The 14,385-nt window shown below is 60.8% G+C and overlaps 2 protein-coding genes across 13 annotated transcripts; one reads left to right on the forward strand and one right to left on the reverse strand.

Moving 5' to 3' along the window:
• The first annotated feature begins 806 nt into the window (after positions 1–806).
• SPATA2L (spermatogenesis associated 2 like) lies at positions 807–4,205 on the forward strand. The gene is made up of 3 exons (XM_004437012.3): positions 807–945; positions 1,330–1,633; positions 3,243–4,205. Exons 2-3 carry the CDS (start codon positions 1,331–1,333, stop codon positions 4,203–4,205), a joined length of 1,266 nt encoding a protein of 421 aa, XP_004437069.2. The 5' UTR covers positions 807–945; position 1,330.
• Positions 2,733–14,374, reverse strand: CDK10 (cyclin dependent kinase 10). Of its 12 annotated transcripts, none has more exons than XM_087419726.1 (14): positions 13,831–13,882; positions 13,323–13,392; positions 11,491–11,563; positions 10,712–10,783; positions 9,892–9,994; positions 9,645–9,726; positions 9,472–9,539; positions 8,740–8,792; positions 8,232–8,301; positions 7,531–7,590; positions 6,980–7,103; positions 6,766–6,905; positions 6,408–6,460; positions 2,733–5,995 (listed from the first exon to the last, which is right to left on the reverse strand). In XM_087419726.1, exons 2-14 carry the CDS (start codon positions 13,323–13,325, stop codon positions 5,484–5,486), a joined length of 1,413 nt encoding a protein of 470 aa, XP_087275852.1. In that variant the 5' UTR covers positions 13,326–13,392; positions 13,831–13,882; the 3' UTR covers positions 2,733–5,483. The 12 variants fall into 12 exon arrangements, with proteins under 12 accessions (XP_087275852.1, XP_087275853.1, XP_087275855.1 ...); XM_087419727.1 differs by lacking the exon at positions 13,831–13,882 and adding an exon at positions 13,556–13,784; XM_087419729.1 differs by lacking the exons at positions 13,323–13,392; positions 13,831–13,882 and adding an exon at positions 14,302–14,374.
• Positions 14,375–14,385: the final 11 nt, after the last annotated feature.

The following is a 14,385-nucleotide window of genomic DNA, read 5'->3' on the forward strand; positions in this document are numbered from 1 at the left end:
ATCTCAGACAGGAAGTATAACTAATGTACTACTGAAGGAAGATTTCTCTCTGGACCCAGCAACAGCCCACCCAAGGAGAAGTGCTGCAGCTCAGCCAATGAGAAGCTGTTGCCGCCCTGAACTGTTACTTCCCCCCAATGGACTTCCGTTTAGAACAGCCCTTCCCACTCCCCCTTTTCTCTATAAAAGCAGATCCCGCGTTTGTTTTCTGGATTTGTCTATGGTTCGCCATAGCAGGCACATCCGGAAGTGGAATTTTGTTGGCTATTCCGGAATAGCCCTGCCCCTCCAGGAGATGGCGCCGCATCACCCCCCCTCCCCCATCTGGCCAATCCCGTTAGGTAACACGGAGGGTCCCGCCTCTGCCAGATGGTAGGCCCGTCCCTCCAGGAGATGGCCCCGCCCTGTGCCCCGCCCCCCGCCCGGCGGCGCAGGGGAAGCCCGGCACCTGCTTCGCCGCGGCCTGGCGCTAGCAGGGCCCGGCTCAGGAGGTCACAGCGTGAGAGCCCGGTGCGGCCGCGCCCAGCCTCGGTGCCGCCTCGGTGGGAGGGGCTGCCGGGACACAACCGTTTATTGAGCGCCGTCTGTGTGCCTGCAGTCCTCGGCCCGGGGATCGGCAGTGAACGACCCCCGCCCCGTGGGGAGACGGCGACGCAGGGACAGGTGGCCGTACAGGTGCATCGCGCAGGTGCTCACCGGGGCATGACCGCCGTCGTCCTCCCGGCTGTCATCAGGCCCCGCCCCGCCCGGCCCACGGGAACGAGCTCGGCCAGGCCCCCGGCACGTCCGGCCCCAGTCAGCCGAGGGGGCGGTGCCCGAAGCAAGCCCCACCCCGAACGTCAGGGCCCCGGCCAATGCGCGGAGCCAGCTCCCGGCGGAAGCGCGGTCGTGGAGCAGAGGCAGGAGCCAAGCGGCGGGCGATTGGAGACCGCTGGGGACGAACAGGTATTGCGGTCGCCCGCATGGCCCACAGTAGGATCTGGTGGGCGAGGGGGTCTCTGGTTGGGATGAGGTGCTCAGCCGGCTGGGAGGAGCCCCAGGGAAGCGGGGTGCTGTGGATACTGAGGGCCGCTCAGCTAGCGAGGACAGGTCGCCCGCCTGGAGGAGGACCTGTGGATGCTGGGTGGGAGGCACACAAGCTGCCGGGGACAGGGTCGCCAGGCTGGAGGGGAGATTTGTGGATGCCGGGTGGGGGCTCCGGGGGCGCACAGCTGCCGACAGGGTTACCAGGTGGGAGGGCGACCTGTGGATACTGGATGGGGGCTCTGGGGGGCGCACAGCTGGCGGGGAGGGGTCTCTGATTCTTGACACCCTACCCCCGCCCGCAAGGATGGGCAGCAGCTCGCTGTCCGAGGACTACCGCCTGTGCCTGGAGCGCGAGCTTTGGCGCGGCCGCGCGGGTGTGTGCGGGGACCCGTCGTTGCGCGCCGTGCTTTGGCAGATCCTGGTGGAAGACTTCGACCTGCATGGGGCGCTGCAAGACGACGCTCTGGCGCTGCTCACTGACGGCCTGTGGGGCCGCGCTGACCTGGCCCCAGCCCTGCGCGGCCTGGCCCGCGCCTTTGAGCTGCTGGAGCTGGCCGCCGTGCACCTGTACCTGCTGCCCTGGAGGAAGGAGTTCACTACCATCAAGGTAGGGCGCCGGGCCGAGGGGGGGCTCCCCTGCCCGGGTTGCTGGGGGGCTTGCGACCCTCCAGAGAACAGCTTCCATCAAGGGATTTCAGACATCCTCAGAGCCTGGTGGGTTTCGCAGGGCTCAGAGCGTACTCAGGGGTCCTGGGTGTGTTGGGGCAGATCTCTGCCCGAGATCCCCAGCACTCCCAGGGCTGAGAACTTGGGGTGGGTGGAGGCCACCAGCCCTGGGTGCCTGCCTCCTGGGGGGTTTCTGCTCCTTAAAGCTTGTATCATTGCCCTCCCCAAAGTGGCCTCGCAGCCACAGAAATCCTAGGACAGGCCCACAGGAGGGGCTTGAGGTTCCATGGTCACCTTAATTTCTCCAGGATGTGGGCTGATCCCATTTATAAAGAACTTCGGGTGGGTGGATCCCCTATGAAGTAGGCAGCGGCTGTACACCTCTGCACGCCTGGGGTGGCTGGGCTGGGCAGGTACCTAGTTCACCCCTCAGCTCCGGTCCGGACATCTGCCCAGGGCTGGCCTGGCCCCTCTAGGTGAGCTGCCTGCCAGCAGGAGGGGCGCAGGCCGCTGGCGGTCTGAGCTAATTTAGAAGAGTGGGAAGGTGATGTCGTCACTGGACATGTGGGCAAGTCCGCCTCTGCCGGTTGCCATGACAGCAGCAGCCTGTCTGGGAAGGTGAGCTCTGGGGACACCTGCTGGTGCCAGGTTCCAGGACATCCATTCATCCTTTCAGACCAGAAGGCAAGAGGTACCCACCAGGGCCAGCCCATGGGGGGCCAAGAGCAGAACAGACAAGCCTGCCCTCGAGGTGCTCACAGCTTCAGTGTTGGGCACACCTGGATGGGGTCTGGTTCTGCCTCCTCCTGGCTGTGTGGCTGTGGGCAAGTTACCTAATCTCTCTGAACCCACTTCCTCCTCTGTGAAATGGACACAAGAATAGTCCAGGTCGTGGTTTGTTGTGAGGGGTGAATGCAAAGCCCTGAGGACGATGCTCGCACACAGTGCTCAATCCAAGGGAGATATTGTCATAAGCTGTAAGCAGAGGAATGCTCACAGGGTCCCAGAGTTATGGAGTTGTAGTTAGGAGAGACACTTGATCATCATACTAATAGTCCTTTTAATTCGGCTATTTCATCCATGTGGTGGAACGCTAGACAGCTGGAAAACATGAACAGCTAGGTCTGTCCTGATAGGGGAAACTAGTCCCTGGAAAAGCAGTGCGTTTAGGAGGCTCCCTGGTCAGAGGACATAAGCATCTCTATGGTGTTTGCACAACAAAGCACTCAGTCAGCACCTGATTTGAGCCGTGAAGCCCCAGGGGTGAGAGGAGGTGGAGGGAACTGGGGGACCCAGAGATTTCTCAGCATAGGGGCTCTGTATTTTGTCCTGATTTATGAGCCTGCCCCGGCCGATGAGATCAGTCTTCAGGAGTGGGCTCACCTGGAGGGAGTGTCGGCACAGCCCGGAACTGCCCCGTCACTTGGCGCCACGCTGCCATCTGGGGTGAGGGTGGTGGCCCCTGAAACTGGCTAAGGCCAGGGGGGAGCAGAGCCTGGGTCAGGTCTGTGGGAGGGCAGGCTGCTGCTGATCAGGCTCCTCCCCTGCAGACCTTCTCGGGGGGCTATGTGCACGTGCTGAAGGGCGCACTCTCGGAGGACCTCCTCATCCAGAGCTTCCAGAAGATGGGCTACGTGCGCAGGGACAACCACCTCCTCATGGTGGCCGCCCCACCTCCTGCCTGCCAGCTGGTGCAAGTAGCCCTGGGTTGCTTCGCCCTGCGGCTGGAATGCGAGATCCTGGGCGAGGTGCTGGAGCGGCTGGGCACCAGCGTGCTGCCGGCTGATGAGCTGCTGCAGGCACGGCGGGCCAGCGCGGACGTGGCCTCCTGCGTGGCCTGGCTGCAGCAGCGGCTGGCCCGGGAAGAGGAGCCGTCGCCCCTACCCCCACGGGGCTCCCCGGCACTGTACCGGCCCCAGCTGGACCTGTACCGGGACCTGCAAGAGGACGAGGGCTCGGAGGAGGCCAGCCTGTACAGTGGGCCCTCGTCAGGCCCAGACTCGCCCCCCTCAGAGCTGGCCTACCAGCCTCCACTTTGGGAGCAGAGCGCCAAACTGTGGGGTGCGGGGGGCAGGGTCTGGGAGCCGCCAGCAGAGGCTGAGGTGCCACAGCAGGCCAGCAGCCCATCCTACAGGGCCTTGGAAGAGGAGCTGGAACCGGAGCCCTCGGCCTTTTCCTTTCTCTCGCTGCGCCGAGAGCTGCTGAGTCGGCCCAGGGACCCCGCTGCTCCCAAAGCCCCCGGGAGCCCCAGACGGGCCAGCCCCCAGCATGAGCATGGGCCCATCCCCGAGACCCCCGGCTACCAGGCGCATAACTGCCTGGCCTCTGGCGTCCTGCCCATCCTCTGCTGTGACACGTGTCGCCAACTGCACGCTGCCCACTGTGCCGCCCTGCCCGCCTGCCGTCAGGGCCACGTGCGGCACATCCTGCTCAGCGACACCCAGCGGCACCTCTGGCTGCAGCGAGCACAGGTGGACACCCTGCTCTACGATAGCCCCGGGGCCCGGCCTTAGGCCCTGCCACGCCCTGGGTCAAGGGCTTTCTGGAGAGTTACTGTGGTGCTTCTCTGGGCCTTGTCCCTCCTCAGGCCTGGGCCACTGGCCACCTGCCCCTCCTACCCCACGAGGAGCCCAGCGCACAGCGGGAGGGGGTGTGGAGCATCCAGGCCCCACAGAGCAGGAGGTGGGGGTCTTGTAAGCTCCTGCCTGAGGCAGTCCCATCCCCGCCCTCAGAACTGACTCATGCCCAGATGTGCTGGGTGGAGGGATGTAGCAGCTGAGCCTGTCCCCCTAAAGGACCCTCACCCTTCTCTCTCACCCCCTCCCCCACCCCACCGTAGGGGCCCAGTGATTAGCCGGTAGCTCCGTTCCCTGCAGGTTGTGGTTCAGGACACGCTGCCTCCCTCCAAGGTTCCACAGGGACTCTCCACACAGGGGTGTCCTTGGGGGCCTACAGGTGACACTGTGAGCCCCTGAGCTCTGCTGGAATGAGTCTGGGGACTCGCCAGGTGCATGGCTAACTCAGCACCTCTCCGTGGGTGTCACAGGCCACAGTGAACAAGCTGAGTGCTGGTTTGTGACCTACCCCATGTGCCCCGGTCACAGCTGGGCAGGGAAGCTGGGTGTGCAGATGAAGTGATCTGATCTGAAACCCTAGTGAGGAGGTGCCCAAGAACTCTGGAGAACATGCAGCAAGAGGCGGGCGGCGGGCAGCCCGGACAGGCCTGCATGTCCCTGCACTTCCAGGTGGAGTGCGGGAACTTCTGAACAACCAGCACCCCAGTGGCCTCCCGGCTGCTGCTTCCTGCTGTGTTGGCTCTGGAAGGCAGGATGGGAGGTCTCGAAGGCTTCCCACCCAAGCCACCCCCTGGGTCCAGTGGTAAAGATGCAGCAAGCTCCACCCCCTGAGGCAGACTCCCAAGGCCAGGGAAGCAGGACAGCGGCAACCCCTTTTCCTTCGGAGCAGGGGATCCCGGGAATCACCAGCCCAGAGGACTGGAGGGGGTGGGTGCCTGTCTTCTGTGCTGGCCCCTCCTCACTGGGCACCCGCCCAGCCCATCTGTCCCACCTCCCAGCCTTCCCAGCACTGGGAAAACCCATCACATGAAGAATCAGAAGCTCAAAGTACATTAAAGACACTGAACCCGCTCGCCCGTTAGGAAAGCTTTTATCTCTCTGAGATCTGTTAGTGCCAACCCCACCCCTTCCCCTCGGGCCCCAGTATGGGGGCGGGGACGGGGCTCTGGTGGTCTCAGCGTGGTGACTGCCCAGAGCCCCATCCACCAGGCTGGCTCACCCACACCTGATCCTTCCTTCCCACTCTGAGTCTGGCCACGCCCACCCAGGGGTCACCATAGCTGCTCCCTGCCCCGGGCAGACTCTGGTGACCAAGAGCAGACACAAGCAGCCGTGCGGGGTCTGGTGGTCCCAAACTAGCAACACCTGCTGAGATGGGCCGGGGGCATTTCCTCCTGGGATGTGAAAGCCCAGCAACGGGCAGGACCCAGCACTGCCAGCAGGTGACACAGCCACTGCCCACGTAGGGCTGGCCTCAAGGTGTCCTGGCCCTTTGGGGTGCCCCATTCCCTCACCCCACATCCAGACCCACTCTTCTGGGGTGGAGGTGGCAGGAAGCGGTGCAGTCGGCTGGAGCAGCTGGTCGGTCCTAGCCAGGGACGTGCTGGATCCCAGGAGCCCCGTCAAGCTGGACTGCAGGGGCTTCACTGCCTGCTGAGGCCCCACAGTCAGGGCTTTCAGGGCTTGCAGCGCTTGCTCTGGCCTTCGGCGCCTGAGGCTGTGGCCCGCTTGTTGCGGTGGTGGGGGAAGGTGGGCATGAGCTCCGGCTCACAGGCTGCGGGGAGTGGGCTGCTCAGCGCTGCGTCGCGGGGAGGGCCTCCCAGGGGATGGGAAGAGCCCCAGGGTGGGGGGGCCTTCAGGTCTGAACCCTGCTCTGCATTCACAGTGCCCCCCCCCCCGCTCCCCTCCTCTGACTCCGCAGACGGTTTGTGTGGCCACAGCGCCCCCACCAGGGCCTCAGCGCATGGCCCCGGCCTGCCCACACCCCACCCGGACGGGCCTTTGTGGGAGCCCACCACACCACACTGCAGGGTCTCTAGCAGCAACATGAGGCCAGGTCCCAACACACCTGCCCCAGACACACAGGGCCACAAGACGAGCACCCTGCAGACCGGAGCCTGAGGGGTCTAGGGGACTCACGTAGGGGCTTCTCCTTGAAGTAGGAGCTCTCCAGGCAGTCCCCAGCTGTCGCCCTGCAGGAAGCCCCCATTAATGGGACCCTGGGCCTCATTGAGGCTCGTTTCCCTCACACCTCACCCAGCCCAGCAGTCTCTGGCACAAATTTCCCAACAACTCAAAGGTGGGTGGCAAGTAAGGGTCTGTGGCCCAGAAACCCTTGGGAACCTCAGAGTGGGCTCTGTGACCTGGGGGGGCAGACCACCCAGACAGGACACCTGGCCTGCTGTGCATGTCTGGGGAGGGGGCATCTCGGTGGCAGGGTGGCCTGTGTTCTGAGAATCCTTTTATAAAGGGCCCTGCCCACAGGCCGAGTCAGCACCTTTTCTTGGGGTCGTACATGAAGAGGAAGTTGAGCAGGCGCAGGCCGGCGTCTGAGAGCCACGGGAACTTGTGCTTGAGATTGTTGTACGGCTGCTTCCTCAGGCTGTATTGGCTGACCAGCGGCAGCTTGGAGAAGCCCTGCGGGAGCAGGAGCTGAAGCCACAGGGGCTGGCCTGGCCAAAGGCAGGCGAGGGCAGAGGCCAAGTGCTCACCGGCCAGATGTTCTCACTGGGTGTCCCCAGCAGCTGCACGATCAGGTCCACCTGGTGGATCTCAGAAGTGCCGGGGAGAAGGGGCTTATGGGCCAGCAGCTCAGCCAGGATGCAGCCCACGGCCCTACAGGAGAGCAGGCCTTGCCTGATGTACCTGCTCACTCTGCCATACACCTCTGCTAAGCGACACTCCAGCGTGACCGCTGAGGGCATGTGCCACCCACACATCTCCAAGTGCTGGGGTCAGAGCCCAGGAGATGGTCACAATGGAATGGGCAAGCGACTGCTGGGATCCCCACCCGGGCCATGTCACCTGGTCCCAGCAGGCCTCTCTGGGTGAACACGAGGGCAGGGCCAGTCACTTCTGTGGACCTCAGGGCTAGGGGCCTGTGGACACTCTGTTCTCACACTTGCTCTCAGGATCCCAGGCTTGGGCCCACCCTCCTGGGAGCTGGGAGGCCAGATCCCAGCCCCACTCCTGTCCCTGTAGCTCTGAGAGTGACCGACGCTGGCCCTTCCCCGAGGCCCTGGGAGTGGCAACCACTTCTCACCACATGTCGATGCTGGTGGTTTGCGTGGTGGTTCCCAGCAGCAGTTCAGGGGCTCGGTACCTGCAAAGAGAAGACCCACCTCACATTGCGCAGCGCCTCCCCTCCAGCCTGGGCGTCCATGGGCACAGCGGCTCTGCACCAGCCCACCCACGAGCCACCAGCCTCCTTGAGATAGCCTGGACGACAGGACTGCTAACCCCAGCTTGGACCGCCCCGTCCTCTGAAGCTCTGCGGCCGCTGGATGGCTCCTAAATGCAGTGGTGTCCCGTGGGTTACAAAAACCTGGAATCCTTAGCACACGTCTCCTGTCACCCGCTTTACAGACAGGGCTAAATGACACACGGCAGGAAGCACCTGACTTCAATGTCCTACCCTTAACCAGGACCCTGTCCTGCTTCTTAGAAACGTAAGTGACAAAGAAGACACAAAACTACATAAACCGTCCTCCTTCAGTTGTGAAGCTACCTCCCCTGCCTCCGGGCAGGGTGGCGCCCCATCCAATGAGGCAGGTTTTTCAGTGCCACCAACTCTGCCATTGTCCTTCCCGTGACAGCCCTGCTGTCTTGGGAAGCTGTCCTAGACCCAGCCTCTGAGTGTACGCAGCCCCCTACAGCTCAAAGACCCACGAGACGCTTTTGCAGCTTCAGCGTGGCCTCCCCAAACTCCCCTCCTCCGGGCACACCTGGTCCTGAGGCACTCACCAGAGAGTGACCACCTTGGGGGTCATTGGCTTCACTGGAATGCCGTAGGCCCGGGCCAGGCCAAAATCCGCTGTGACAGAGGCAGATATGGGAGGGAGAGTGTGTCACCTAGTGAGAGCTAATGAGCTGCTGCCCGGGGCCACGAAGACAAAGGAGCCAGCTCTTAGCCTTCAGGATGCTTATAAGATCTGACCTCCTCCAGAGGGACTGGGGGGTGGTGAGCGGGGGTACCTGGAGCACAGGGGGGCTGCTGGCCTGGTCTTGGGCAGGGAAGGCCCTGTGGAGGGTGACAGCCAAGCTGAGACAGAAAATCAGGCAGAGTCACCAGACGGGAGGGAGAGGAGAGACGGAGGGACTAACTGCACAGGGCAGGGGCGCTGAGGCCCAGAGAGTGGGGGGCAGGGGGAGATGAGCTGGAGAAGTAATGTCAAGACCAGCAGGGCCAGGCTGGAGCCCCAAGGTGGCACTCGTGGAAAGACCTCCTGCAGAGCCGGCACCCTGCACCCACCTGTCTTCACACAGCCCTTGTCGGTCATGAGCAAGTTGGAGACCTTCAGGTCCCTGTGACAGAGGGAGAAGGTCAGTGGTTCCCAGGAAGCAAGCTCCTGGGGTGATGGCTGTCATTCAGGACGTGTTCCCACGCGTCTCCTGTTTGAACTTTCTAACATGAGGAGAGCAGGCAGCCTAAGGCCTCTTGGAAGCTGGGAATGCCAGAGCTCTCAGTAACATTCGGAGAAAGCGGCAGAGCCGGGCCTCCAGCCCAGTCTAACTGCCAGTCATGCCTATTCCCTTGCACATGCTGCCCCAGGGTACAGACGCCACTGCCTGCACAGTCCTGCTCTGGCCCGGAAGGCCCCCACTCCGCCCCCTCCAGTCTTGGCCTTTCCTTGCATGTGTCACAAGCCTCCAGGAAGGCTCTCTCCACCGCAGGACTTCTCAAAGCCTTGACTACACTCATAGCATCGCCCCCAGGGAAAGCAGGTATTATTTGCTCCTGCACCCTTCCCCAAGCAGCAGTTAGAGAAGTCCGCTGCACTGAGGCTGTGTCTGCTCCTCTCTTGCATACTGGGCATTGATGTGCTGGCACTGGAAGCCAGGGATCAGTACTGGCAGTACCCCTCCCTGGTGTCACAAACCAGCACTCGCCTGGACAAACGACCCCGAGGCCCTGTCCCATCCAGGCGCCTCCTATCAGCCCAAGATCCTGCCCCTCTGACCTGCCCTCCCAGACCCTGCCCACCTATGGATGATGAAGTTCCGGTGCAGGTACTGGAGGCCCCGCAGCACCTGCAGCACAATGCACTTGACCTACGCAGAGGGCCAAGACAGGCCAGTTAGAGCCAGCTGTGTTTGGCACAAATGTGCTGGACAAGGACCCATGCAGGACCCCCTCCCAGGGCCCCCACCTCGCACCTGGGCCTCAGAGAAGGGTGTTGGCATGTTCTCCAGAAGGCTGGCCAGGTCTTGCTCACAGTAACCCATCACCAGGAAGATGCTGGAAAAAAAAAGAGAAAGACACACGTCACCTCCCACCTCCTCCTGGGTGGGCCAAGAGACCCTCCCGGGGCTGTAAGAAGGGCGACCATAATCTCCGGGGAACACAGGGAGGGGCAGGGTGGGCTTAGCAGGGCCTACTGCGGAGGGTCAGCAGACTGCTCACCTCTCCAGGTGGTTTCCCACAACCACCTCCTTCAGCTCCACGATATTTGGATGGCGAAGGCGAAGGAGCAGCGTGATCTCTCGAAGGCTGCTGATGGGGACCCCTGCAACCAGACACAGCCTCAGCGAGCCCCGGCCCTGCAGAAGGGGGCCCCTGCAACCGGACACAGCCTCAGCGAGCCCCAGCCCTGCAGACGGGGGCCCCTGCAACCGGACACAGCCTCAGCGAGCCCCACCCCGGCCCATGTCAGTCCTCAGTTACCCCCATCCCTAACTCTGTCAGGGCTCTGCCCGTCACCTCAGGAAGAATCAAGACCATCCCAATGCCACTTCCTTCATCAAGTGCAAGGCAGTAGCTCTCTGCACTGACCACTGTGTATGGCAGGGGGTCCACAGTGAGCAAGGCAGAGCTCTGCCCACATAGGCAGCCAGGGAAGGGCTGGGGGTGGTAAGCGGGGGGTGCATGGAGCACACAGGGGCTGCCAGCCCAATCTTGGGCCAGGAAGGCCCTGTGGAAGGGTGACAGCCAAGTTGAGAGAGACAATCAGGCAGAGTCACCAGGCAGGAGGAGCGGAGAGAGGAAGGACTAACTGCACAGGACTAGGGGCACTGAGGCCCAGAGTGACGGGGGGCGGGGGTGAGATGAGCTGGAGAAGTAAAGGCGAGACCAGCAGGGCCAGGCTGGAGGCCCGAGACCAGACCCCTTTAACCGTGATGCCGCCGCTCCTGGGAGGGCAGGCTCGCACTCTCAGTCCCAAGGAAGGCTTTCTACCCCCTCCCACTTTGAGCTCAAAGAGGTCCAGCATCCCCTTTCCACTCACCGTCCTTCTCCTTGTCCATCCGCACTTTCTTCAGGGCGACAATCTCATCCGTCTGGGTGTCCCGGGCCCGATCTGGAATGGAAATTCATCCATGACGGACTCCCGCCCCATTCCCCCTCATGTGTCCTCTTGCCACAGAGTGCCTCCTCCTGAACTCTGGGGGCTCCTTTTCTCTTCCTCAACAACTGGACACCCAGTGACAGTCCTCACTCTGTGCAAGCAACATCCCCAGCCCCACTAGACACGTGCTCCCGGGGGGAGGGTTCTCTCATTTGAGCTGGGTACAGGGTGCCCAGTTATAATAAGGTCCCTGTAAGTTTTCCTTCTTAGAGTCAATATGCAGATCACTGCTCTGTGTTCTGTTGTTACTAAGTTCTAACAGCAAATAAGGTACTTTATTTAGAAAAAAGAACACTTATTTTGGGGGGCAAAGATGGCTCCCCAAAGCACTGTGCTAATTTGCAGAGCTTCCAAACACTTAGCAGCATGATCCACACCAACGTCTCAGCAGCTACAAGCTGCAGCTCTGGCTGCTTCTGGAAGTGCTACATTTTATTGCTGTAACAGTTACCTCTGCTCACAGTTACATGTAAGCAATCTGAGATTGACATTTATTCGGACATGGTGTAAAATTCATGGTAATTACACCAGGGATTACAGTTCACTTGTACAAGTTTTTGCCCTGGCTGTGGAGCAAGGGCTGTTAGCCTCCTTCTAGCCCTAACGCAGCTACTGCTCGGACAGTCCCGTGGCCCAGGCCTCCCATCTCAGCCACTCACACACAATGCCGTAGGTGCCTTCCCCGATGCGGTTCAGCTTCTCAAACTCCTTCACACTCCGGCACCGTCCGAGCTGAAAGAGAGAGGGGCTGGCAGTGTGGGGACTTTTCAGATAAGAAAAGGGGAATGATGATACTGGGCCAGAGACTTTGAATTTTTTTTTTTTTTGGTGAGGAAGATTGTCCCTGAGCTAACATCTGTGCCAATCTTCCTCTATTTTGTATGTGGGACGCCACCACACATGGCTTGATAAGCAGTGCATAGATCTGCACCTGGGATCTGAACCATCGAACCCAGGGCCACTGAGGCAGAGCATGCGAACTTAACCGCTAGGCCACCAGGCCAGCCCCCAGAGACTTTGAATCTAGTATCAAAGACACCCCAACCACTCCCTTTAAATCCCATGGTCCTGACGTATGCTGTCTAAACATAGTAACCACCAGCCACATACAGTTACAACTAATTAAAATAAAACTAAAAGTTCAGGGGCCAACCCGGTGGCGCAAGCAGTTAAGTGCGCGCACTCTGCTTCGGCGGCCTGGGCACGCACTGATGCACCGCTTGGCAAGCCATGCTGTGGCGGCGTCCCATATAAAGTGGAGGAAGACAGGCATGGATGTTAGCCCGGGGCCAGACTTCCTCAGCAAAAAAAGAAGGATTGGCAGATGTTAGCTCAGGGCTGATCTTCCTCACAAAAAAATAAAAATAAAAATAAATAAATAAAAACAAAAGTTCATTTCCTCAGCTGGACTAGCCATGTGTGAAGTGCTCAACGGCCCCATGTGGCTCATGGCAACCATACTGGATGATCCATCATCACAGAAAGCCTGCTGAGCAGCACTGGTCTAAACCATGCTCTGGAGATGGAAAAAGCTTCAAGACCTTCACAAAGTATCTACCAAACACAGTGAAAATGCTTCTATGGCCAAGAGGAACTATCCCCAACATCCATACATGACTTCTTCCTTTGAGTTATGAAACACGGCACAGTGGCATGTGGCCACCCAGCTGGTGGTCTTATTTCCCAGCCTCCCTTGCAGCTAGGTATGACCATGCGACTGAATTCTGGCCAACGGGACATGAGCAAAATGGACAGCTGTGACTTCCTGACCAGGGGAAGCTGGTTGCTGCCCACTCCTTCTTACTCTTTGAGGCAGGCTGGGATTTGGAAGAGGTGCAGATGGAAAACCAGACAGACAACCTGAGTGCCTGGCACCTTCTGGAATGTTAGGGGAGAGAGAAATAAAGTCCTGTACTTAAACCACTGTATTTTGGGGTTTCTCTGTCCTCGCAGAGAGTCTGCTCCCTAATACACCTTCATAATGTGGTGGGTTCTTAGGTGGACTCAATGAGCACTTCTCCTTGGGTCTCAGAAGCACAAGCAGCAAGGTTCGAATTCTAACAGCTCCTCTCTGACCTTCCTGCCTCTATTCTCTTACCAACTCTGCCCTCCATCTCCATCCTCCCTAACCACCTGGGGAACCGAGTCAGAACCTTGTAGTCAGGATGGAAGCCGTTCCATGATCTCGCCTTAACTTCCCTTTCCCACCTACTCCCCCTTCTCACATTCTCTCTCTCCAGGCTGAACTCCTGTGCTTCCTTTCCTATTCACACTGTATTTCTCATCTCCATGACTTCGCTCCTGCTGCCCCTTAAGTCTGGCAAGCCACACCTCCTCACCTCCACATGTCCAAAACCTAGTCACACTTTCTGGCCCAGCAAAGACGCAACCCCTGGAGGCCAACCCCGTTGTGGCGTAGCGTTTGAGCTCCTGTGCTCTGCTGCTGGCACCCCAGTGTTCAGATCCTGGGCCACACCAACACACTGCTTACCATGCCATGCTATGGCAGTGTCCCACATAAAGTAGAGAAAGATGGGCACAGATGTCAGCTCAGGGCCAGTCTTCCTCAGCAAAAACAGGAGGATAGGCATGGATGTTAGCTCAGGGCTGATCTTCCTCTCAAAAAAAAAAAAATGCGACCCCATTCTACAAAGTTCTTCCTGGCTCCCAGCTGAAAACAATTTCTCCTCTGAAATCCTCTGATACTCTTATGTCTTGAAGCACCTGCTACCGCACTCCCTGCGCCGTCCTGGTCTGGCTGTCTTCACGCTCATGTGAGAGCACGGTGCCCTGAACACCGCCACCCCTGCGCGAAGACGCACAGCCACCAGTGGGCGGCTCTAGAGTGGCTCCTGGCGGTCACTCAGCCAGTCCGTTAGTGAGCCTCATCGGACACGTGACTGGGCCTCTGGAGCACCAGCAGGCAGTTAACACACCACCCGGTCGCCAGGATCAGACCCGCCCCGCACGAGCTGCCTGCGCCCCTCGGCTCTACCTACCGCCCCTCTACAACGTGGGCAGTAACGTGCCCAGAAAGGGTCGCCAGGGGACTGGGCGACAGTGACACGCAGAGCCCCGCACACAGCGAGGCACAGAGGCCGCGGGTCCCGGGTGGGGCCGCCCGGCCCACAGCCCGGGGAGACGACGCCTCCCACGCCCAGAGCCCGCCCTTCTGGAGTTGGCAGCGGCACGGAAGCCGGCCGACCCTACGCGCAGGCGCCGCACGCCCCGGGGGCCGCACTCCTCGCCGGGAAGGGAGCAGCCGCCGCCACCGCCTCCGGCTTCCGGGTCTGCCGCGAGGAACTCTGGGACTGTTGTTCCTCCCCGTGCCGGAAACTTCGGCGCTTCAGCGCAACACTGAGGGCCCCAGCGCGTTTCGGCCCCGCCCCCCGACGGCGAGGGCAGAGGTGCCCCGAGCGCCCCCCGTCGCACCCTGTGTTCCGGAGGCACCGTGAAGAAGCCTTCCTTACGGATACACTTCAGACGGATCTGCTCTGACTCCGGCTCCGGGTCCCCCATGCCGACCGCGACCCCCACTTCCCGTGTGCGCAGGC

The sequence above is a fragment of the Ceratotherium simum genome, chromosome 30 (genome assembly GCF_057802395.1).
Source record: "Ceratotherium simum simum isolate JZ-2026a chromosome 30, ASM5780239v1, whole genome shotgun sequence".
Lineage (NCBI taxonomy): Eukaryota > Metazoa > Chordata > Mammalia > Perissodactyla > Rhinocerotidae > Ceratotherium > Ceratotherium simum.

Excerpts from the sequence above, each read along its gene's own strand:
- SPATA2L (XM_004437012.3), top strand. The coding sequence starts at position 1,331 with ATGGGCAGCAGCTCGCTGTCCGAGGACTACCGCCTGTGCCTGGAGCGC. Across the intron at positions 1,634-3,242 it reads AGGAGTTCACTACCATCAAG|ACCTTCTCGGGGGGCTATGT; the intron begins GTAGGGCGCCGG and ends CCTCCCCTGCAG.
- CDK10 (XM_087419722.1), bottom strand. The coding sequence starts at position 14,350 with ATGGGGGACCCGGAGCCGGAGTCAGAGCAGATCCGTCTGAAGTGTATC. Across the intron at positions 9,540-9,644 it reads CACCCTTCTCTGAGGCCCAG|GTCAAGTGCATTGTGCTGCA; the intron begins GTGCGAGGTGGG and ends CCCTCTGCGTAG. Across the intron at positions 6,906-6,979 it reads CCAGTGAGAACATCTGGCCG|GGCTTCTCCAAGCTGCCGCT; the intron begins GTGAGCACTTGG and ends CTGCTCCCGCAG.